The following is a 24,789-nucleotide window of genomic DNA, read 5'->3' on the forward strand; positions in this document are numbered from 1 at the left end:
CCGGAGCTTTATAATCTGCCCAAGTAAACGTGCAAATGCGACATTGCGCGTAAATAATAGGCAAACATGGGACCATCTACAGGATGCGTCCACTAATACCATAAAATATCGAAATGGTCCACTTGGTGGTTGTATTGGTCCACAAATATCACCCTGAATTCTTTGCAAGAATAAAGGAGATTCAAAATTAACATTTGTTATAGAAGGTTTGATAATGAGCTTTCCTTGTGAGCAAGCCTCACAATTATAATCTTTGGACAACAATACCTTTATATCCTTTAAAGGGTGCCCTTTTGTATTTTGAATTATCCTACGCATCATTGAAGCGCCCGGGATGACCAAGGCGATCATGCCACAGTCCAAACGATCGGGGCTTACCAATCTCCAGGATATGGTAGCGTAGGTTTCAACAGCTTTAATCATGATACAATACAAACCCATAGAAGAAGCTTCTAGCTTCTCATGGATGGTCTTTAGGCCCATCTTATAAGAGGAAATGCCAATGTATTCCTTATCTTGCTCATAAATAGTCTCAATATGGTACCCATTACGGCGTACATCTTTGAAACTGAGCAGATTCCTTTTTGATTGAATGCTTAGAAACGCATTCTCAATATGCAGGATTGTGCCATTTGGCAAAATAATTACAGCATTCCCAAAACCATCAATAATCGGAACATGACCTGATATTGTATGGATTTGTGCCTTACGCAATGTCATACTCGAGAAAAAATGTCTACTACAAAATATAGTATGTGTTGTTGCACTATCAAGCAAACAAACATCTTCATTTTTCTCGGTATTTTCCATTTGCATTTATATTGACAACTTCAGGTGTCAAGTATCATAAAAGTTGCATATTAGTTATATAGTCGAATAAAATTTCAAAGATAAATATAAGGTAAGGTTCATAAGTATTTTATAAAGAACAATAAAAAAAGGTAATACATTTAAAGCGAAATAACATAAAATTCAAAGTTCAAATTATCATCCACCAATCTGATTTATCAAAGTAATCGAGAGGTCCTCAAAGAAATCAGAGACATCCAATGATGCATTTGCTACTTCGAGGAGCAAGAGGAGTCCCACCAACGGAGATATTATTGGCCTCAACAGTGGTTATGGCAGTAGGATTGATTTCAATGGCATGAGATTCACCACGCTTGCCCGTATTCTTTAAAGATGCCTGGTATAGGTCAACAAAATGTTTTGGCGTACGACAGGTACGTGACCAGTGCCCGGTCATGCCACAGCGATGACAAATACTTTCATTAATCACCTTCTTTGCTTCTTTTCTTTGCCATGATTCAGGCCAAAGTTTGATTTCCTAGGCGGTTAAATTTCTTGCCATCCCTTCTAGGATTATATTCTTGCCTGCGCTTATAGCCCTTAAAATGGCTAGTATTTTTCTCAAAGTTAGCATGTGCTTCAGGCAATGCTTTTGAGCCAGCAGGTCTAAGATCATGATTTTTGAGCAGCAATTCATTAGTTTGCTTGGCAGTAAGAAGCACAGAAATTAATTCAGAATATGTGGCAAATTAACGTTGCCGGTATTGCTGTTGCAATACAATATTCGAAGTATGAAAGGTGGAAAAAGTTTTCTCAAGCAATTCTGCATCAGTGAGTTTGATACCGCATAACTCTAGCCGAGAAACGATATCAAATAAAGCATAATTATAGTCGACACTGATTTAAAATCTTGCGAGTCGAGATTTTGCCAATCATATTGTGCTTGAGGGAGGATAACAGTTTTGGTATGATCATACCTATCCTTCAACCTCGTCCACAAGATATGCGGGTCTCGAACGGATAAATATTGAGTCTGCAGGCTCTCATGCAAATGACGACGAATAAAAATCAGCGCATTTGCTTTATTCTTTTCATTTGAGGTTCCATCCTCTGTAATTGTATTAGCGAGACCTTGCCCTTGGAGGTACATTTCCATGTCAAGGCGCCAGGATAGATAATTCTTTCCACTCACTTCCAGGATGTGGAATTTGGGCTTTTCAATATTTGCCATAATCCTTGCAAAAATAAATCCTTAAATTAATTAAAAGGATTTCCAAATATCCACCGCTACTTTAGGAGCAGAAGGATACTTTTAGATTTAAAATTTTGGCTTCGGGCCAAGAAAAATAAAAATGAAGAATTGATAGAAGAAGATGAAGTATAAGTTGATCAATGAAAAGAATACCCACCTTTCAAAAATCACTTACTCAATCGGTAGATCTTCGTGCTTGCAAAAGTTACTTACTCAATCGGTAGATCCTCGTGCTGATAACGTGTTGTAAAATATCGCGTGGTGAATATATAATAGATAAGAGATTAAAGAAGAGAAAGCAAGTGAACACTAGAGATAGTAGCAAGATGAGAGAGCTTTATTTCTAGTATCTCACTGTCGTGTTGGAATCATAATAAGAGAAATAAGAACATTTTATCTACTTTAGTAGTTTCCCCAGTTTCATGAACTCTCCATTCTGCACGTGTCACTTGTTCCGTGGCAAATTCGTCGTGCACGTTGTCAGCCGTCAAATTTGTCGCGATTTATCTTCGGCCGTTGATTGAAATGGTAACGGAAGCATATCGGTCGAGGACAAGCCCAGGACCCTCTAGACCGACTCTGTTCTTGATTTCTCTGTCAGCAAGAACGGGAGCAACAGAGTTCCCATTTCCACCATTTCCAACTCCCGTGGAAGCTCCACCCCACCTCTCCATTGCAGAAGAAGAAGAAGAAGAAGGCCATGTCAGAGACTCAGTGCTGTGAGAACCCTCCGACGCTGAGCACCAGGAGTGTCGGAATCGGATGTGTCGCAGAGATCGGAGGCTTGAAGGCTCACATCGCCGGCCCCTCTGATGCCAAGCTCGCCGTCCTCCTCGTCTCCGATGTTGTCGGTACAAATCCCTTTCATGGTTTCTCGCTCAAAATCCAAAATTTTCGCTCCTTTTTCCGAATCAGCCTCTGCCTTTGTGGTTGTTCCAGTTCTATCGTTAGATAAAAATCTGTTTTTTTTTTTTTTTTTTTTTTTGGGGGGGGGTGGTGGGGGTTGGGGAAAGCATTCCTTTTCCGGACTCGATTGCTACAAGCAGAATCTACTAGTTCCTTTGGGTTTCAGTACTGCCATGCCTTTGCATAAAGTTTTTTAATTTGTTGCGAGAAAACTTGAGCTAAGCATGTGTTGCAGAAACCCACATTTCTTGTGTCGTTGGGCCATGAGTGGATGAGTGGAGAAGAAAAGGAAAAAAACGATTATTTCATCCTTTGTCCTCACTCTACTTCTCTGCTCTGGCCAGTCAAGCTCATGCATGTTCCGCTTTTAGTGGAGTTTGAGGTCATATTTCTCTTGCTTGATTCTGATGTAACTACATCTGTGTTTATTTTTATGCAGGTTATGAAGCACCAAAGCTGAGGTAAGCTGTCGTCCATTCCCATCCTACTGGCTGGAACTAGAGAACAATCCCTCTCCATGACTCCTATTGGTCAGCTTAGTCCTGAGTCTTGACCGGTATGTTTGTTCTTGTCCATGTTTGCATTTATGCACGCTTGGTGGAACATATCTACCTACGTTTACTGAAATCGACTTTGCTCATGTTAGATTTCATTTCCGTAATCTTTGATTCTCAGGCAATGTTATTATTTTGATTTATTGTTTATCTCTTTGACAAGAAACGAATGCATGTATGCATTCATAGATCACGTTGACTGGTATGGCACAAATTAATAGAGAGGTCGGACTGGGGCTGAGTTTATTGAGGACTGAGTTATCAAAATATTTGTGAACCTAAAATGGATGTTATGCTAATGAACTACAAGTTGTAATTTAAGACTCAAAATCTTCTTTTACTATTAGTTCAGTGATGACTTCCTTAGAGAAAAAGTTTACATGTAACATTTTCCATCAGAATTAAGTTTTTGTGCAAGAAACTGCCCCCATTTATTGACACTAACAGATTCTAAGTGTACAAGCTTGAGCAAGGCAAACAGAACAATCACAACTTATAAGTTTTGTCATGAGCAACTCAAGCAACTTCATGAAGGAACTATGTATTTTATGTTAGTGACCTCATTGAATAATGTGGTTAAATTCTCCTTCACTGTGATCAGTTGACATCTCAAGTCCTCTTGTATTTGCTTTCTGCTGATGATTGAAGGGAACTGACTGGTCATCTGCTCTGTCTCCCTCAAGATTTTGCTTATTTGGTCTGATCATAAACTCCTAGATGCATAAGCATTTCTCAGAATGTTCTTAAAGTAAAAGATGTCGGCTCCAAGTGGCTCGTGTTCTATCAATCCTCACAATTTAAGCGAAGAAATCCTCCAACCTTTTCAGAACAAAAGATGGTCCCAAACTCTCTGGGTAATTTCTCTGCACATTAGATGATAATGATATCTAAAGGGGGTGCCAGTGTTTCATGAAATTGCTTCATCCGAGATGCTTTTACACAAGATGTTATGATCCTTTTCTGAGTTCAGTTGTCCTGACAATATAATTTTGATATCCTCTTGCTGTGAAGCTTTTAGCTTGTACTTATTTTAGATGCTTCCTATTACTTAGGTACAGTTTTCTGGATTTTCTCATTGATAGACCTGCATCATGGCTGAATTCTGTGCCGTGGTGGCTTTTTTTTTTTTTTTTCATCAAAAACGCCATTTTAATCCACATTTATTAGCTTTTCGAATTTTGCAAGTGACATCATATTGGATGTTATTTTGGTGGCATATAGCTGTGCTCAACATGCCAATGATTCTTAACATACTATATAAACTTAACCTTGTGTGCCTGTGATTTCAAGGAAGCTTGCAGACAAGGTGGCCTCTCGTGGATTCTATGTCGTGGTTCCACACTTCATTTATGGAGATCCCTATGTTCCTGACAATCCTGAGAGACCAAATGCAGTCTGGAGACAATCTCATGGAACTGTATGCTTCGATTTTCAGTTCAAGTCTCTATCTGTTTAAGGACTTTCTAGACCTTATGGATTCTATGTCGTGGCGGGTTGGTTTCAAAAAGCACAAGTTTACTAAAAGAAGCAGAAAAAATGTTGATGTTAATTAAGTAGGACATCAACATGCTCCTCCGATTGTCTATATTAGGTTTCAAGAACTCAAACCTCCAACCTCATGCTATAGGAAAAGTATCCTCATTCAGCGCACATCGATGTCCCCTCTATTTGCAAAATCCTCGACCCTAAAGAACTTCCTTTCACAAGGTCCGTGTTTCATGATTTTCAAGATAATGCTTCATCATTTTTAGTAAGAAAAATTGCACCTTTCTATGAATTCCATAAAAAAGAACAGAGAATTTAATTCCGAGGGGCAATCCTTCATTTATGCTGAATATTTCATATCAAAATGATTACAAGGCCAAGATTCCAAATGTCAAGCACAATACAAGTTAGCTAGCCTTTTAACAGATAATCCTCAATTATCTATGCAACAAGATTCGAAATTAGGTCAGCAGTTTCCCAATCGTCACTTTGTGGATACATAATCTGCTAAAAATCTGCTCATGCCAGACTTCAAGTAGGCGACAGACGCACGACAACAGTGAAAACTCCAGGACAATCTACCAAGGAGGGATTCAGAGACAAGATGGCAACGCGCACATTGTCATAGTTCTCCTTGGGAAGCCCATCAATTAGAGTCTCGTCTTTGCTTGTCAAGCACTTCCTCAAAACTGCCCATCAAAATTCAGAACCGAGAAGAACTTTCAGAAATGAGAGAGTTTCATGAGTACTGAACCTTGAAGTTGGGGATATTCGAGGGAAGGACGAGAGAGAACACACCTACGGAGGAGGAGGTGCGCTTGGAGCTGAATCGCAAAATGGGGAAGCTCGAGGACTAGGGAAGAGACGGTTAGGCGACGCCGCGACGCGCACATGTAAAGCAGCAGAACCGCATTTGCCTCCATCAACCTTCAATCGATTCCTCGAATCAGAGCGAGAGAGAAGGATAGGGGTTAAGTAATTTACTTTGGGTTCAGAAAGCAGGGGAAAATAATTACCATGGGAGGAATTAAAGAAATTCTGGATTTAAAAAAAAAAAAGAGTGAGTTAATTATTTAAAAGAAAAAGGGAAAAGAAATATTATAAATTGGAGGCTCTATTCTGAACAAAAAGAAAAATTTATTAGCAGGCTTTACTCAAAGAAATGCCATCCGCTGGTCCTCCATAGCGCTTGTTTTAGTAAAACCCGTTATTGAAAATTCTGATTGATCTCGGTATTGTAACCCCCATGGTAGCCGCTCGCAGTTTTGCAACCATCGTCCACTTCAAAATAGATAGACAGTAGTTATGCCGATTTAGTCACCGAATCCAACCATCAGAGCTGCCATGTTAAAATTGTCCCTTCCACTTATAAAGCTATAACTAGGTCAAGAACGTGAATGCCGGTTAAGACTCAATTTGCTCATAAAATGAGAAGTGTACTGTAACACTGCTAGACTTGGTTGTGGCAATGCGGGACAACCAGTAATATGAAGTGCTCTTTACTTCTTGGAGAAAAAGGAACAATCCTAATTGAGAAGGCATTAGAGGTCACATAATAATTCCTTTTGAAAAGCTTATAAAAGTTAATTAAGTCAATAGTATGTACAAGAAGAAACCGAATTAAGTTATCGAACGAGCTTCCTGTGTTAATTCAGAGCAAGGTGAAGACTCCCAGACTGCTTATGCATATGCAATGTCTTTTACACACGTGAGCTTCCTCTGTTAATCCAGAGTATGCTATGCTAAGCGGAAATGTTGAGAGGAAAGAAGAGCACAATCTGGGAAATCAAAGGAAAGAGCCGTTGTGGTTGGATACTGTATGCAAACAGGACAAGGCAAGTGTTCTCCGTCCTCCGGCTCATAGAAGCGATCAGGGGTTTGGACATTCCCTTTTGTCCTTGTAAAGCCAGCAAGGGCCGTTGTTATTAAATTATGTCTCGAGTTTGTGTCCGTGTACAATACCTGATTCGTACAAAACATTTACATGCTGAAACAAGAAAGAACGTGCGCGGAGCATTTGATGAAAAATGGCGCATGATAGGAGCCGAAGAAATCCCGCCCATGATCTGCGCTTCGCGTTGGAAATAAATTCTTCAATCCATGGGATTCTTCTCATTTGTCAGCATGAAATCTGAAGGGTGATCGTCCAATTCTTCTACATCATTAAATGCATGCACATGGCCATGTGCATGCATGCTTGTAGAAGAATAAAGTTGGTCAGCACTTGTGGGCGCCGAATTCCCTCTCTCACGGTTTCTCTTTTGTGGGCTTCTTTTGTTTTTTATTGATAAAGAAAGAGGGATGGCAGAATAAAGAAAGAGAGATGGCAGAAGCTATTCTCCTTCGCATGGTCACACGCGCACACATCTCATTAATTGCTTGGAGGCGCATGCTTTGCAGATCGGCGCCATTCTGACAATTCTGGAGTACAATATTGATTTGTTTTCTTCATGCCACCGATAAAAGGAGCGAGAGCTTCGGAGGACGAGGCAAGAAGCGAAAGAAAAGAGCTTCGCAGAGAGCAAAAAGAAAAGAGCCTGAGAGAGAGTGAGAGGCTTGAGCTTCGAGAGGTTTGTGTAGAAGTCGAGTCCAGTGAGTGAGTTGAGTTATTAAACACTGTGGGTATCGGGTATAAAGTAAGACTGAGAAACACTCGAGTGCATGTGTGATTGTAATCCTGTAATTCTTCGATTCATAGTGGATTGATTTGCTGGCTCTCCCCGTGGACGTAGGTTCCGACATTCGGACCGAACCACGTAAATTTCTGGCATCATTGTCCTTTTATTGTTCCTCGTTTTATTTTGATCGATTCCTATAGCTCCTGACATAATTGCAAACTGACGATCCGTTTCCGCTGTGACGCCAATTTACAACAATTGGTATCAGAGCTAAGACTTTGCAATTATGTCTGGAGCAAAAGTAGAAATTAAGAAATTTAACGGGAGGAACAACTTCGGGTTGTGGAGCGTCAAGATGAAGGCGCTATTAACAACTCAAGGATTAGCCAAGGCATTGGAGGGCAAGGCTCAGTTGCCCGAAACAATGCGAGATGCCAAAAAGGACGAGCTAATGGAGAAGGCCATGAGTATCATCCTGTTGAACTTATCGGATGAAGTGCTAATAGAGGTGGCCGAGGAGGAGGATGCCGCAGCGATATGGGCTAAACTTCAAGCCGTCTATGTAAAGAAGGGTTTGAACAATCGCTTATATATGCTAAAGAGAATGTTCCAGTTCCGATACACTGAAGGTACGTCCATTAGATCCCACCTAGATGAGTTTAATAAACTCATGATGGACTTGAAGAATGTTGGCAAGATTTTAGATGATGAAGAACAAGGCATGATGTTGTTGGCGTCTCTATCGGAGTCGTGGGAGCACTTTACCGACTCCTTGTTACGGGCGTACTATGATTACCTCAGAAGAGGTAAAATCTGCCCTGTTTTCAAAGAAGTGGTAAAGAAAATTGCGTGATGACAGTCTAACGCAAGATGCAGCGTGTGGACTGGTGATTCGAGGTAGAGACCAACATCGGAGGCCAAAGAACGAAGCCAAAGCAAAAAGCAGGTCGAAGTCGCGACATAGAAAATCAAAAGGTCGCGTGAAGTGCTTCGAATGTCACGAGGAGGGGCACATAAGGAGAAATTGTCCAAAGCTAAGAAATAAAGGCGTTTGGCAAAATGCCACAAGTAGTGTGGCGAATGTTGCCGAGGAGAGTACCAGTGATGCCGAAGCTATCCTATGTGTATCTACGAATTCGTCAGAAGACGAATGGGTGCTAGATTCTGGATGTTCCTATCATATGACTCCTCACAAGAATCGGTTCACTACCTACCACTGCAGATGGTGGTAGAGTTCTTTGGGGAATAATGCAGCTGCGAGGTTGGAGGGATAGGAACAGTTCAGATCCGAATGCATGATGGCATAGAACGGACGTTGACAGACGCAAGGCACGTACCGAAGCTCAAGAAGAGCCTTATTTCTTTGGGAACACTCGATGACCTTGGGTGCAAATACATAGCTGAAGGTGGAGTGCTGAAAATCTCTCGAAGTGCCCTGACAATAATGAAAGGGAAGAAGGCGAATTCTCTCTATCATTTACTGGGAGAAACCGTGACTGGAGTTGCTGCAATTTCATCAGGTGAGTTAGACTCAAATTTGACTCAGTTATGGCATATGCGATTGGGACATATGAGTGAGACAGGTATGACGATGCTGAGTGAAAAGGGGTTGCTAAAAGGTCAGAAGACAGGAAAGCTAGACCTGTGTGAGCACTGCATCTTCGGAAAGCAGCGTCGTGTTAAATTTGGTACAGCTCTACATTCGACCAAGCAACCAGTCGAATACATTCATTCAGATGTTTGGGGACCGTCTCCAGTTCCATCGAAAGGAGGTGCCAGATATATGCTAACATTCATCGACGATTACTCAAGGAAGGTATGGGTGTACTTCCTAAAGCACAAATCCAAGGTATTTGATCGGTTCAAGAATTTTAAGGCATTGATTGAGAAGCAGTCAAGTAAACAAATCAAGTGCCTGAGAACTGATAATGGCATGGAGTTCTGTGGTAAGGACTTTACCGAGTTCTGCCAAAAGGAAGGGATTGTGAGACACCGCACGGTTCGGGACACCACAGCAGAATGGCGTAGCAAAACGGAAGAACAGAACTCTACTCGAGCGAGCTCGGTGCATGCTTTCGCATGCAGGATTGGGCAAGGAATTTTGGGCCGAAGCAATAAATATGGTGTGTTACTCGGTTAATAGATCTCCATCTCCTGCTATCGAGTGGAAGACTCCTAAGAAAGTGTGGTCGGGGAAACCTGTTGATTACTCCGGATTACGAATATTCGGATGTCCTGCGTATGCTCATGCGAGAGATGGTAAGCTTGAGCCGAGGGCGAATAAGTGCATATTTCTGGGTTATGCACAAGGGGTGAAGGCTACCGGCTGTGGTGCACTGATCCCAGATCACTCGATTTTCTAATCAGCAGAGACGTGATCTTCGATGAGACCGCAATGCTTCAAAAGAGGAGTCTTGAGACTCAACAGCAGAGCAAACGGATCATGGTGTCAAAAGTGAGGTGGAGATTCAAGTTGAATCTCCAAAGACCTCAGAGGTAATAGAGGAAGAGATTGCTGATGAGGCCACAATTCCTGAAGACGGTGATACTGAACAACCAGTAGAGCCACAACACAACATAGTCACGAGCAGACAAAGAAAGCAAATTAAACCACCGGTACGTTATGGTTATTCTGATATTGTCTATGCATTAACTGTAGGTGATGAGGTGGAGATGGATGAGCCTTCACCCAGTCCCGAGGCGATGGCTAGTGCCGAGTCATCACGGTGGCTAGAGGCTATGAGTGAAGAAATAGAATCACTCTATCGGAATCAGACATGGAGTTGGTCAAAGTACCCAAAAGTCAGAAAATTGTCGGATGCAAATGGGTCTACAAACGGAAAGAAGGCATTCCTGGTGTAGAGGCAGCTAGGTTTAAGGCGAGATTTGTTGCAAGGGGGTATACTCAACGAGAGGGCATCGACTACAATGAAGTGTTCTCTCCTGTGGTAAGGCATACCTCTATTCGTGTATTGCTTGCCTTAATTACTGCACATGATCTTGAGCTGGAACAGCTAGATGTGAAAACCGCATTTCTTCATGGTGAATTGGAGGAACAAATTTACATGAAGCAGCCTAAGGGATTTGCTATTCCAGGTAAGGAAGACCATGTTTGCTTATTGAAGAAATCCTTGTATAAGCGTTTTGATGCTTTCATGACTAGTCAAGATTATTCGAAAAGTCAATTTGATAGTTGTGTTTATTTTAGGAGATTGGAGGATGGGTCTTTGATTTATTTGCTATTATATGTTGATGATATGTTAATAGTAGCTAAACATATGTCTGATATTGATGTGTTGAAGCGGCAGTTGAGTGCTGAGTTTGAAATGAAAGAATTAGGTGCTGCTAAGAAAATATTTGATATGGAAATTTTGCGTGACAAAGCTGTGAACGTTGCATTTGTCTCAAAAGAAATACATTGAGAAGACCGTGGCACGTTTCAATATGCAGTCAGCAAAATTTGTAAGTACCCCTTTAGCCGCACATTTTAAACTTTTTGACAAGTTATCACCACAAACTGAGGAGGAGGAGGAACATATGTCCTGTGTTCCTTATTCTAGTGCAGTGGGTAGTATTATGTATGCCATGGTATGTGCTAGACCTGACATTTCATAGGCTGTAAGTGTTGTCAGCCGTTACATGAAGCACCCAGGTAAGACTCATTGAGAAGCCGTGAAATGGATCCTCAGATATCTAAATGGGACAGCAGACGTCGGCATTATGTATCGGAGGAACTTCAATGACAATGAGACCACAGGGTACGTGGATTCAGATCATGCCGGTAACTTGGATGATCGCAGATCGCTAGCAGGGTACGTGTTTACGCTAGCAGGCGGTGCAATAAGTTGGAAAGCGTCTTTACAAGATGATGTTGCATTGTCTTCAACTGAGGCAGAGTACATGGCACTAACCTTTGTTGCAAAGGAGTCGATATGGCTAAGGGGTTTGCTCTCGGACCTTGGACAGGAGCATAAAAGTGTCACCATACACTGTGACAATCAAGGTGCAATATATTTGGCTTATAATCCAACATATCATGAGCGAACAAAACATATCGACATCAGGTACCATTTTCATCCGAGATGTCATAGCGAAGGGTAAAATTGTTGTGAAGAAAATAGCAACGGCGGAGAACCCAGCAGATATGATGACGAAGCATGTTCCTTCAGCAAAGCTCGAGCTCTATATGAGCTCGATTGGCGTCTGTAGAGTATGAGCGCCCATCGGAGCGTTGGGAGAGCCGAGCATGGAAAATAATCACTATAACTTGGCCTCAAACGTCGAGGTGGAGAATTGTTAAATTATGTCTCGAGCTTGTGTTCGTGTACGATACCCGATCCGTACAAAACATTTACATGCTGAAACAAGAAAGAACGTGCGCGGAGCATTTGATGAAAAATGGCGCAGGATAGGAGCCGAAGAAATCCCGCCCATGATCTGCGCTTCGCGTTGGAAATAAATTCTTCAATCCATGGGATTCTTCTCATTTGTCAGCATGAAATCTGAAGGGGTGATCGTCCAATTCTTCTACATCATTAAATGCATGCACATGGCCATGTGCATGCATGCTTGTAGAAGAATAAAGTTGGTCGGCACTTGTAGGCGCCGAATTCCCTCTCTCACGGTTTCTCTTTTGTGGGCTTCTTTTGTTTTTTATTGATAAAGAAAGAGGGATGGCAGAATAAAGAAAGAGAGATGGCAGAAGCTATTCTCCTTCGCATGGTCACACGCGCACACATCTCATTAATTGCTTGGAGGCGCATGCTTTGCAGATCGGCGCCATTCTGACAATTCTGGAGTACAATATTGATTTGTTTTCTTCATGCCACCGATAAAAGGAGCGAGAGCTTCGGAGGACGAGGCAAGAAGCGAAAGAAAAGAGCTTCGCAGAGAGCAAAAAGAAAAGAGCCCGAGAGAGAGTGAGAGGCTTGAGCTTCGAGAGGTTTGTGCAGAAGTCGAGTCCAGTGAGTGAGTTGAGTTATTAAACACTGTGGGTATCGGGTATAAAGTAGGACTGGGAAACACTCGAGTGCATGTGTGATTGTAATCCTGTAATTCTCCGATTCATAGTGGATTGATTTGCTGGCTCTCCCCGTGGACGTAGGTTCCGACATTCGGACCGAACCACGTAAATTTCTGGTGCCATTGTCCTTTATTGTTCCTTGTTTTATTTTGATCGATTCCTATAGCTCCCGACATAATTGCAAACTGACGATCCGCTTCCGCTGCGACGCCGATTTACAACAGTTGTGGTTGGATAGCTTATTGCATCTGTCAATTACTAGATGACAAACTTCAAAAGCTACCCGAGATACACAAGGCCACCTCACTAATGATCCGCAGGATCTAAATTTGATAGTCCTCGGCTTGTTCAAGTTCAAAAGATTAGGCAACCTTACTAGAGAACTGCACCTGCCAATCCTTATACTTTCCAGCGTTTCTAGTTCGACGAGACCTTGGATCTCAACTAGCTTCAGGCAGTTCAACAAGTGCAACTCTCTGAGCTGCTTCAAGCCCGACAGACAGGACAACTGCACGAGAAATATGCAGTTCAACACAGTGAGTTCCCCCAGATTCTCCAATTGTCCAAACCGATTGAGTGGAATTTCCACCAGCCATGATTTACATAGCTCTAAACTTAACAAATATTTCGAGTCAGAATGGCGAGAGAATTCTGTCGATGAGTTGATTTTCTTTTTTTTTGGTAAGCTGCAACCATCAAACAGAGAAGATATCTCGTTGAAAACCGCCTTGGCAAGAGTTGTTTTCCCAATGCCTCCCATCCCGTGCACAACAAGAAATCGTACGTCCAGGGAGCCACAGTCCAACAACGGCATCACGTCTCTAACTCAATCCTCAATTCCGACTAAATGATTAGGAAGAACCATTTGTCTCCTCTTCAGCTTAATAGAAAGCTCTCGAACAAGATTATTAATAAGTTTACCTAGGCTGCCATGCATAATAAAGGTATTTGAAGAAAAGAGGAGCAATCATATATATATATATATATATATATATATATATATATATATATATATATATATATATATATATACTTCCTTCTTAGTTTGTTAATATCTTATACTTCCTTGTTCTCTCATATAGTACTTCGATTGGACCCTTGTTCATGGTATTTGAATCCATCCCACTATTGTATTTTGGGACAAGTAAAGGTACATCAGGTTTGGTAGATGTATTGTATTCAAATTCCCATGCAGTAACCCATGAGATTTTGAATATTATGAAAAAGTGCATAAGGCATTGGAACCTTGTATCATGTATCATGTAGTGTTGGTACAAAGTATTCACGAAGTATTTGGTATCCTTATTTGACTGTAGGGTGTAGTATTACATCTAAAGGACCAAAGAGATCCCACCAAGCTCTGACACAATAAAGGAGTTAGGATCGAAGTACTATATGAGAGAACAAGGAAGTATAGGAGATTAATCTAAACATCTACATTTGTTGTTGTTTGGATTGTTTTTGCTTTGATTGTATCTAATTCTCAAATATATAACCGTTCCAGATGTGAGAAGTAGGAAATTAATAGGTTCTATGTCTGAGAATGTATGTATAATATCAGAAAATAACTGTATGGTTAAGACTAAGATTAAGAAAAAGTATATAATTCTAAACATGTAAAGACTAAATAAAATCTTGTGAATTAAAGATAATATAAAGAGCCAAAGTAAGAGTATGCATAAACAAAAACTAACCATGAAGGTGGTATGAACTTGTATTATATAAACTAAAAATTACATGTATTGAATGCAAAAACTAAAGCATCAAATCATCCACTATCATCCACTAGGGCGGTAATCCATACTCCGGGGAGTATTGATGTTTGTGTTACAAGAAATGGTTAACCAACTATCATGTAAGTCGGTAACCATGTATAAACTATACTAGATGTATTTGAAAACAAACTTACTTTGTAATCAGGGGTACAAGGTAAGAAAGCTGGAGGCTTGAAGGTATGGGGGTTTACAAGAGGGAGTGAGGAAGAAGAAGGGAGAATGAGATCAGATCTGAAAATTCGAGTCCCCTTCTTCTGTGTCGAAAGCTACAGTGAAAGTGCTACAGTGCTGAACATTGTAAAGTGAACAGTACTGAGTAAATAGTGTGTAAAGTGAATAGTGAACAATGTATGCATATCTTGCTACAGTGTGTAGGCTTTCTGCCACTACAACAGTATTGGCATGTGATCAGCATGTGATATCCTGTTGTAGCGGTGAAAAGGCTATACATTGTAACAAAATAGACATACATTGTTCACTATTCACTTTATACTATTCACTCAGTACTGTTCATTTTTACACTGTTCTAGCACTGTAACACTTTCACTGTAGCACTTCCTATAAATAGACCATTTTGACACAAAAGAAGAGGACTCGAATTTTTAGATCTGATATCATTCTCTCTTCTTCTTCCTCACTCCCTCTTGTAAACCCTTATCCCTTCAAGCCTCAAGCTTTCTTACCTTGTGTCCCTAGTTACAAAGTAAGTTTGTTTTCAAATACATTTAGCATAGTTTATACAGAGTTACCAACTTCCATGATAGTTGGTTAACCATTTCTTGTAATACAAACATTAATACTCCTTGGAGTACGGATTACCACTCTAGTGGATGACTTAGTGATTTAGTTTTTGCATCTTTCAAATGAGGTGGTCAAGATTTTTTGGAATAGAATATGGATTCTTCGACGAAGATCCAATCAAATTTGCAAAAAATATTCTTCCAAAAAATTGGTTTTTTAAACTACACAATACAAATAAAACCATTGCTTATTATGAGCAAATTTTAGTGGAGACAAAATCAGCAAGATTCACTCACTTTGCTAACAAAAAATAATATAGAAAACATCATATACTCCAATATATCCATTAACAAAATTATACACCCTCACATTGGGGACCCTCACCTCATACATCCAAAAAATTCCAAGCCCGATTACCTAAAACCTACCATACTCCTCATCATACACGTATTATATATAATATATAATATATAAGAGCATAGCTAGGAATCTGAGCATCCCTAACAGCATCTCTCTCTCCCTAGTGAATTTGTCCGGTTGATATTTAGCAAAACAGACCGTGTTGGCACGATACACTCCTGCTTTTTGAATTTCAGATATAGCACAAAACAGCAACAGTCTGAGACTAGCTCAAATTTCATTTCTAGCATAGCAAATGTCTTTACCAGACCTCTGGATATCATTAAAATCGACCATGCTATGGAACCTTAAATTGCCAATCATAATTAGCCCTTCTAAGCATATTACCGATTGCAATCCATGTATGTTAATAAGTTTGGTAGAGAGAGAGAGAGTTTTAAAAAAAGTGTGGAATGGCCATTGAAATTTCTTCTTTTACTTACCCTAAGTTTCGTGCGTCCCATCCCTTGAGATCTGCGACCTCCCTTAGTCTCGCACCCTCTCCTCACCGTAACAACCCTTGTGCCTGAGCAGGTCGTCGCCGTACGGACCCCTCTTGAGCCTGACGTCCGAAGGACTCGCGCCGAAGAATACAGGCACGATTTCGTGTCCCGCTGATCCTCTCCTACACTTCACCATACGCGCGAGCTCCTGAAGGCACCACGGGCTGGATGCGTAGCCTTCCGAGAAGATCGGCACGTAAATCCTCGAGCCGTTGATTGCACGCTCAAGCTCCCGTCCAATATTTTCGCCTACAGGAAGCTCTTCGTCGTCTCTGAAGACGTTAAATCCAGTAAAAGCCGAATTAGCCATTGGGATTGGTGTAGAGACAAGGCTGATAGTCGACTAAGATTTCGTAGAGGACATCCACAACCGTGTAGCGAGTGTCAGGACCTCGGAAGCTTAAGAACACGTCGTACTTGTAGCCGGACGTCGACGCATCGTCCACTAAATCCGATCGCTTTTGCTTTTGAGAAGACGACATGTGGGACGAGCCGTCGTCCGCTAAATCTGATTGCTTTCGCTTTTGAGACGACGACGCACCGGACGAGCCCGACGTCGACACGACGTCTGTGAAATCTGATCGCCTTCGCTTTCGCTTTGGCTTTCGCTTTCGAGACGACATTGTGAACGAGGAAGAAGAGAAGAGGAGGCGAAATTGAAAAGGCAGAAAAACGACAAATTTCTCTCGTTGTGTGGTGCGAGGAAGAACCCAAAAGATAAAGGGAAAAAATCAGGAAATAGTTTGCAATCGAAGAGAAGTGAGTTTATTCGAGGCGCATTTCTTCGCATGTGTATTTATAGAAGACCGATCAGTTTCGGTGCCTTTCCTCGAAATTTCGTTCCACGCGGAGCGCAACGGCTACGTTGAAATCGACAGGCGCGCGCCGAGGGCAACGGCTACTACTTTGAAATCGATAGGCAACGGCTTCTTCAATCTAGATGATGTGGATAAAGAGGGCTACGTTGAAAATTGAAATCCATGGGCGCGCACTGCTCTCAGGAAGCGGTGCCCCACGTATTGTAACTGACCACTTGGATCGACCAGAAGACCACCAAAACGGCTGCGTTGGAACGAAAGAGTTGATGTAACCATGCTATCGATAACCGTCAAGGTAGTGTCCTCGATGTGATATAACTGTCGAATTATGGAGTTATGTAACCGTTAAGTAGTAAAGTCGTAATAATCACTTATAACGGCTGATCATCGGTTATAAAACTCCCAATCGATTTTTTGCAAATTTATCTTCAATCTTTACTTTTCCACAATTGAAATGGCTAGTCACAGTTGACTCCAATCTTGGTACCTTTAAATTTCTTACCATTTACTTTCCCGTCTGAAATCAACAAATGACCATTCCACTCATCAATCTATCAGTACTTTGAAACACATTTCACCCACGCTTTTTGGTGAAATGATAATGAATTCAATTTCTTATTTCACTTTTTCAAGATTGGTTTACGCCACTTTTTCATTTTGATCAAATTAAAAATTTCTCATCATAACTCTTAAATCCTTTTCGGTCATTTTGATTGTAATTATGAAATGTTTTGAGAAACTTATCAATTGATGAAATCGTACGATTACATAATTCGTTGTAAAAAAAGGCAAGATCAGCTACTTTCATTGTTTCTGTGTCGCGGTAGTATCTTGCTGCATTACTTCAAAAACATCCGACATCATTTTTGAACCACACGAAATAAGTTCGACCCTGATCATTGATCAAGTAAAATGTTACTCGGATTCATATAGTTAACAGTACACACCACAAATGATCCCGCCCCTACTTGTTGTATACGCCATACAGTAACTCTTCACCTTTTATAGGTGAGTTCTGCGAAATTATCTTTGGCTCCACCTGCCCTGGAAACACGTCGTAACCCCGTCTTCACGTTGCTCTATTTTTTTTTCTTTTGTAAAGGCAAGTATAATTAAATAGAGAAAGTCACCATACACAAAATCCGGCGCCAAACTCTTTCACTCATAATGCGAACATGCAGGATGAGTGGAAGGGAGCCGAATTAAAAGCAAGGAAAGGGAAACAAGCCTGGGCAGCAAAAAAAAAAAATGCCACTAGGCAGAGAAAACAACCCAGCAAACCACCTAACTAGGTGAGATGAGCGTTGATTCCATCAAAATAGAAGGGTCGAAGCCCCATCCACGCTGAAGTCGCCTGTTCCTAGGGTTGTCCGGCACGTTGCTGAAGGTAAGAACTTTATCCTTAACGACTTTAATAAGGTACTTCTTCAAAGCAGAGACCTCAAGCGCTTCGCCCCGAAAGATAATGCTATTCCTTTTCTTCCAAATTAAGTGGCACATGGCCCCAAAAGAAAACCGGGCAATGGAGTGGAAAAAATCTTTGCCAGATAGGAACTTGAGGGCCCAACGGATGGTTTCTGCTCAAGTCCTATTTCACCAAGGAAGATTACACCATGCAGCCCAAAAGAACGCAAGAGCAGGGACATGGCACTTGAAAAAGAGATGATCAATCGAGTCCGGAGTGGCATTACAAAAGGCACATACTTCATAGTTAATTCTACCATAAGATAAAAGAAAAACCTAAGTAGGTAGGCGGTTCTTGGTAATTAACCAAAGGTTAAATTGAAACTTAGGAGCCATTGACATGTTCCAAATGAAGTGGGCCCAGGGAACTCGGTCTTTCTTGGTTCTTAGAACCTCCCAAGCTGAGGCTGCCGAGAAGATCCCAGAGGACGATTCACGCCAAGAGAACTTGTCGGGGCCCTGAGCAAGGGTCGAAAGAGAAGGATCCCAACACTCCAGAAGATATCGGAAATGCTGGCCTGCCGGTGAGAGAAATTCAGCAACCGTCGCTTGTGGAGAAAGATCCGAACTAGCAATAAGAGAATCTTGAAGGAAAAGGCTCAGCAGGCCTTTCTGGTGCCAATTGTGTAAGACTGACCAACCATCTACCACTTTCCAAAAGAATGAGAGCCTAAAATCCCTTCACGTTGCTCTGTTACGTTCCCCGTGGGAGTGAAACTTCGGAGTAAACGCACAGGCACTACCGAAATTTGTCGTGGTGATTTCGACGTAATTGTCTTCCCCAACGTCTGTACGAGAACACGTTACGTTGCGCATGGAAGGAAACTTCCGAGGTAATGGCGGCGAAAGCGCGGCGCTCGCCCACTGGGCTTCTCGTTAAATATTGTAATATTGGCCTTCCTAGTTGACTTAGTCAAAGGAGGTGGGACCTACCTTTAAGAAAAAAAAAAAAAGGAAAAAGGGGGTTTAAAAGTCAACGAAGCAGGCTTAAGAGGGAGACCGAAAGCACTTCGGGAAAAGAAGGAAAGAAGAAGAAGAAAAGAGGAAAGACGGCTTTGCGTGTTTGGGTCATGGGGATCTTACCAAGCCGCTAGAATTTAGGGCTAAAATTCGAAATTTTGGGAAATTTGAATCACCTAATCCGATTTTTGCATTATCGATCTATGAAATTACATGGAAATAGAGAGAGAATCATTTTTGCACAACGGTTTAGTCAGAGCGAAAATTTAAGTTTTCGCAAACAAGTTTCATGTTGCATTTAGGCTTGCATACTCGCTTCGGGTGAGCGATTTATTGGCACATGAGAGTTATTTTGTTAGCGTTTAAACTTAGTTTAGCCGAACCGTAATTGAGATAGCATTTTACTTAGTTTTGATGTTATTTCTCACTTATATGATAAAAATGTGAGTATGTTGATTCGAGTGAGCCTTGTTATTTGGTTTTGGTGCATATCCAAGTGAGTGATACTATATCTTCTTTGAATTTGTAAAGCTTATGTTCTGAAAATTCTATGGATTATCTATAATATGAATTATGAAATGGCATTTTTATTTCATAAAAGCTAGATCGAGTATTTATTATTCTTTGATTGTTTACGAATGTTTAGAAAGTGCGTTATGCAAAGTATTGTGAACATGTATATGTGACTACTTTGCGACTGGTTTATGAAAGGGTTTACGACATGAAAAAGCAATAAAAAAATTGAAGATTTATTAAAATATTATTACAAATTATTCATATCAACGTCGGTGGTGTCACGTTAGCCGACCAACATCTACATTGGTAAAATCTAGCTAAAGTTAGTTGGAAGAATTGAATTGGTAGCAAGTCAAAAAGTTTAGGACTAAATTGATTCTACTTCAAAAGGTTTATGACTAAATTAATATTATTAAAAGGTTTATGACTAAATTGGCAGCAAGTCAAAAAGTTCAGGACTAAATTGACACAAATACAATAGATTTAGGACTTTTCGGACACTTTTCCCTAAGTAATGTGTTTGGGTTAAATAATGTTAAGACTCAAGTAAGTAATGTGTTTGGAGTCAAACAATGTTACAACCCTAACCTGACCTGAAATACGTACACTAGTTATTTTATAATCGTTACCCAAACAATATTAAGGACCGACCCCAAAATAAACTTTTTTTTCACGTTCGAATCAAGCAGGGTCAGATAAGGTCAGATTGGGTCAGGTCTTATTGACACCCCTAGAAATAAAAACATCAGAAAGAAAATAAAGTTTCACTTCCGGTGAATCAGAGTCTCTCTCCTCTCCTTTCAGATTTCTGTTGGGGTGCCTCTATTTTTTAGCTGCTATAGTGAACTAAGAGGCCATTAGGGATCAAGTTGCTGCCCTTGCCGACAGTAGCATCTTCTCGCCTTCACACTGGAAGGCTCCATAACTGCCGATGTAATTTTCCTCATGCGATTGCCCAAGATGTGGAGGCAAACCGGACCTTGTTTGGAATCCGGAAGCTTCAATATGTGCTCCAGTGTTATTCAGCTGTTGTCCAGCAGACTTTAAACCTGGCTACTCCGGCATTTCCTTTCTCAAAGCCACTAGTAACTTGATCTTAAGTTCTAATTTGGTAATTCTACGTTCTGATCCTGCTGCACGTAGCTGCTGTTAGCAGCTCAAACCCTGCATGATTGGTGCTACTAACTGGTTTAATAGAAATGCATTTGCTTTAATTGATTTGGAGTCTTATATGGATGGTTTTGGAGGAGGTTTCGGAGTGTTTTGGGGCTTTCCTTGCATTTTTGGGCCTGCTGTGAAGTGCAGCTTGGCTTAGGAGAGATTTTTGGATCTTTCGAGATGTTTACTGAGATCAGTTAAGCTCTTCTTGGGACAATTCTCTTCAAGATATTTCAGGTACTGATGGTTTTAAATGTAGCTATTGTGCTAGGGATGCTCTAGTGGTGTCATGAGATCTCCGAAGTCCTTTCGACGATGGTCCACGTAAAACGGGAGGGTATGGACCGGATCACAATGCCCTTTGCTCTTCAGTTGCACGAATTGAAATACCTAGCTGTCGTTATCATACTCGTGGCTTTTGGTGGGCAACCTTTTCCCTAGGCACCCTATCTAACAACGGCAGGGAATCGGGGAGGCGCAGAATTTCCTCGAGATCATTGGAGACTTATCCGGTCATGTCGTAAGTGTTCGGGCAAAGGGCGAAGGACTATGGCTATCGAAAACATATTTCTCGCCTCAAAAGAGGCCTTGTTATTTCCCCCATGTTTGATAAAAGTCGAGAAAGAAACGACTAGTCTCTTGACGCACAATATAAATGATTACCCAAGAATATGCATTGAATCACCGGGATACAATAGACGAATTTACGATTTTATGATGGTTTGAATACAATCACAAGGAAAGTACACAATCATAAGAAAAGCATTATTGTATTCAATTGTCTTTTCAAAATAATAATAAGATCCTCTGTGTGTGTTATTTAGATGGAGAGGAGGGGGGAACGTTCTTTTGAACGTTCATTTCTTGTCTCTTAGTTGCATAATGAGGAATTACTCCATCTTCCCTTAAGAGACAACCACTCGCGCCTCTTTAGAGGGTGCCTCTCAAATGCATCCCAGCATGAGCTAACCGGCGCCTTTTGAACACAAACTATCATGTGCGAACCACTGTAAATAACACTTCACAATTCAGCATTTTTTGTGAAACGATCACTGCACTATAAAATTCTAATTACCATAAACCGGATGCGTATTAAAATTTGTGTTGCACGCAACAAAATAGACCAACTCATGGGCGATATCGGGATCAACCAATGATGGATCGACCCTCCATTCAACTTTTGATGTTCAACCAAAATAAAAGTTCCATCATCCAAGTCCATGAAAAATTCATATATTATTTCGATAAATATAGGACAACAAAATTATAATTCAAAGTTCATTAAATCTCTTGACAATTTCAACATGTAGATTTGAATCATTCTCGTTAAGTTGATCCTTCTTACTTCCGCAGAAATATAAATTTACAATTTCCTAAATCGATCAAATTTCGGGATATTGCTTTTTAACACATAAAGCGCATGCCCTTTTACCTGTACTTCTTACAACACAAAGCATTAAAAGAAAAATAAGAATTTCTATCACCAATGGGAAAAGTTTATGCTGTCGTCGCTATTACTTTTCTAAGGAACTCGATCTTTTTTTTTTATCTTCGTCCCTCATTTGTATTTGCATTAACAAGTAATGCTTTCTTTCGAACACTTCGCTCAATTGCTTTCTTGATCACCCCCGGATCCACGTCTCCCCTGACCTCCACCAATTGCTTATCTATGTTCATGTCCACGTACTCCACTCCTGCTCATTCAATTACTCAATTATTAAGAAAACACACCCAAAACGAAAGCAACTATGGAGTAATTACTCAATTATTGAGAGCTATAAGTATCACACGACTAAATTAGGGCACAAGTTTAAAGAATTAACCCGGTAAAGTGACTCAATATATGCATATGAAAGTTCTATGAAGATTATGATTATCAGTTCCACTATGAGGTGGAGGGCGAAACTTCGACCTACCATCCAATTCGAACGGCACATGGGTTCGATTCAAACATGATATGGATAGTAGTAAAATACATTACCTTGTATCTTGTCTAGTTTCTTCCAAATCTTTTTTCGGCATCCGCAACAACAGTTGATTCTCACATGGAAAACAAGAGACTGGATCGAATATGTTCAATTACCATAAGATGATTTTTCTCGCGTAAAGTTTACATTAAAAGCAGCGATTGAAAGTATTACCGAAGACATTGGAACGGGTGCAGAGCCTTAAGGACCATAGGCAAGAAGGTGAAGCTCGAACGCAGGTGGCTTTGAAGAGGGACAAATCTCAATTGCAGTTAATTTAGAATGAAGTAATATATATATATATCAAATTGATCGAGAATATTCGATTTAGTAATAGTAAGTGTGGACAAGGAAAGGAAATATTGCGGATATAAAAAGTTGTTCATTGATTCCTTGATTTATCCTAGAAAACCCATTCAATTGGAGTTGCTGTAGAATGTTTGGTTTTTTCATGGGAACTTAAATAGGATTTCAGCAATCCAACAAGTCAACAAGTCTGGATTTGACTTTCCATTTTTGTTCTCAAGGAAGGATTCGATGTAATAACGCCCTTAGATTTTCCTAGACTTACCTTTGCCCCGTACGTATTTATTGGATGGAAGTATTCTCCGATCTAACAGAAGTTATTTTCCTTTTCTTTTCTTTTATTATATTCTTGCCCAAGTAGCATTTGCTTTACTTTTGTTTCTTATAAATTCGTTACTGCTATTTTTTACTGGAAAATGCCATCAAAAATTCTAAATTATATTTAATGCAACACTATTTCGCCAACTTTTTGGTGAGGTCGTTGTTAATCAAACTTGTACCGGTGGGACAAAAACTTTTATCCATAACAAGATCGGCAATTTTATTACATGAAATCATGCTTGCAAGATGAGAACATGTACGCATGCCAACTCCGTCGTGGGAACTAATTATAAATGGCTGATACCGATTGGGTCGACTCTTATTCCTTTTCATCTTTCCTTCCCCATTTGTATCACTGAACAAGTACTGCTTTTTTCTGAAGATGTTTATGAATTGCTTTCTTGATTACCTCTGGATCCACGTTTCCTTTAACCTCCACCAACTGCTCGTCTATTTTCATGCCCACAAGCTCCACTCCTGCTCATTCAAAGAAAGCTTCTTCATCATTTCAATCCACAAGCATCAAGATAACACGGCCAAAATGAAAGGGTACATCAAGTAATTACACGGCTAGCAGACCGAGTCTATTCGAATGGTGCATGGCACCGGTTCGGTTCAAATACAAGAAACATGTAGCAAAGTACGGTTACCTTCCATCTTGTCTATTATCTTCGTGAGCTTTCGCCGACATCCATCGCAGCAGCCGATACTCACGCTGAACACAAGCTGCATACATCGACATCTCCAGTAAGATGGTTTTATTCATAAGAAGTTCACATTATAAGTGGCAAATCAAAGTATTACCGAAGACATTTGAAACTCAAAGAGAGTTTGGCTTTGAAGAGGGACAAGTTGAAACGCAGCTCTCTCTCTTTATATAAAACTCAAATCCATTTAGAAATGGAAATGAGTCTTGAGAAGGAAAGGAAGTCTTGTGGATCTATACAAAACATTTCATTTTCGATTGGAATTAGGGTCGAATGTTTAGTCTTACATGGTTACTTTAAGTGAAGAATCTGGATTTGACTTCCCTTTTGTTCTCGAGGATCTGCAAGCATTACCTAATTTGCCTAGACTGGGCTCTACTCAGTACGAACCGAATTCAGGCGTGCGTATATACGAGTTTCGATATTACCTTGTCTTAAGACATGGTTTCACTGAAAACATTAGGGAATGAGCTTTGTAATAAATCAACGAAAATCGTTTTCGATTGAATGGAAGTTTCCTCCCATCT

The 24,789-nt window shown here is 40.6% G+C and overlaps 2 protein-coding genes across 3 annotated transcripts; one reads left to right on the forward strand and one right to left on the reverse strand.

Moving 5' to 3' along the window:
• Nucleotides 1–2,631: 2,631 nt before the first annotated feature.
• On the forward strand, nt 2,632–5,025 carry LOC104427953 (endo-1,3;1,4-beta-D-glucanase-like). Its single transcript, XM_010040960.3, has 3 exons — nt 2,632–2,892; nt 3,387–3,408; nt 4,792–5,025. Exons 1-3 carry the CDS (start codon nt 2,742–2,744, stop codon nt 4,955–4,957), a joined length of 339 nt encoding a protein of 112 aa, XP_010039262.2. The 5' UTR covers nt 2,632–2,741; the 3' UTR covers nt 4,958–5,025.
• A 1,632-nt stretch (nt 5,026–6,657) lies between these two features.
• LOC120289626 (disease resistance protein TAO1-like) lies at nt 6,658–13,605 on the reverse strand. Of its 2 annotated transcripts, none has more exons than XM_039304831.1 (2): nt 12,856–13,605; nt 6,658–6,909 (listed from the first exon to the last, which is right to left on the reverse strand). In XM_039304831.1, exons 1-2 carry the CDS (start codon nt 13,439–13,441, stop codon nt 6,857–6,859), a joined length of 639 nt encoding a protein of 212 aa, XP_039160765.1. In that variant the 5' UTR covers nt 13,442–13,605; the 3' UTR covers nt 6,658–6,856. The 2 variants fall into 2 exon arrangements, with proteins under 2 accessions (XP_039160765.1, XP_039160766.1); XM_039304832.1 differs by having other exon boundaries at nt 6,658–6,905; nt 12,852–13,605.
• Between the last annotated feature and the right edge of the window lie 11,184 nt (nt 13,606–24,789).

This window comes from Eucalyptus grandis, chromosome 11 (genome assembly GCF_016545825.1).
Source record: "Eucalyptus grandis isolate ANBG69807.140 chromosome 11, ASM1654582v1, whole genome shotgun sequence".
Taxonomy (NCBI): domain Eukaryota; kingdom Viridiplantae; phylum Streptophyta; class Magnoliopsida; order Myrtales; family Myrtaceae; genus Eucalyptus; species Eucalyptus grandis.

Excerpts from the sequence above, each read along its gene's own strand:
- LOC104427953 (XM_010040960.3), top strand. The coding sequence starts at position 2,742 with ATGTCAGAGACTCAGTGCTGTGAGAACCCTCCGACGCTGAGCACCAGG. Across the intron at positions 2,893-3,386 it reads CCTCGTCTCCGATGTTGTCG|GTTATGAAGCACCAAAGCTG; the intron begins GTACAAATCCCT and ends ATTTTTATGCAG. Across the intron at positions 3,409-4,791 it reads TATGAAGCACCAAAGCTGAG|GAAGCTTGCAGACAAGGTGG; the intron begins GTAAGCTGTCGT and ends TGTGATTTCAAG.
- LOC120289626 (XM_039304831.1), bottom strand. The coding sequence starts at position 13,441 with ATGCCGTTGTTGGACTGTGGCTCCCTGGACGTACGATTTCTTGTTGTG. Across the intron at positions 6,910-12,855 it reads ATGCAATAAGCTATCCAACC|ACAACGGCCCTTGCTGGCTT; the intron begins ACAACTGTTGTA and ends CATAATTTAATA.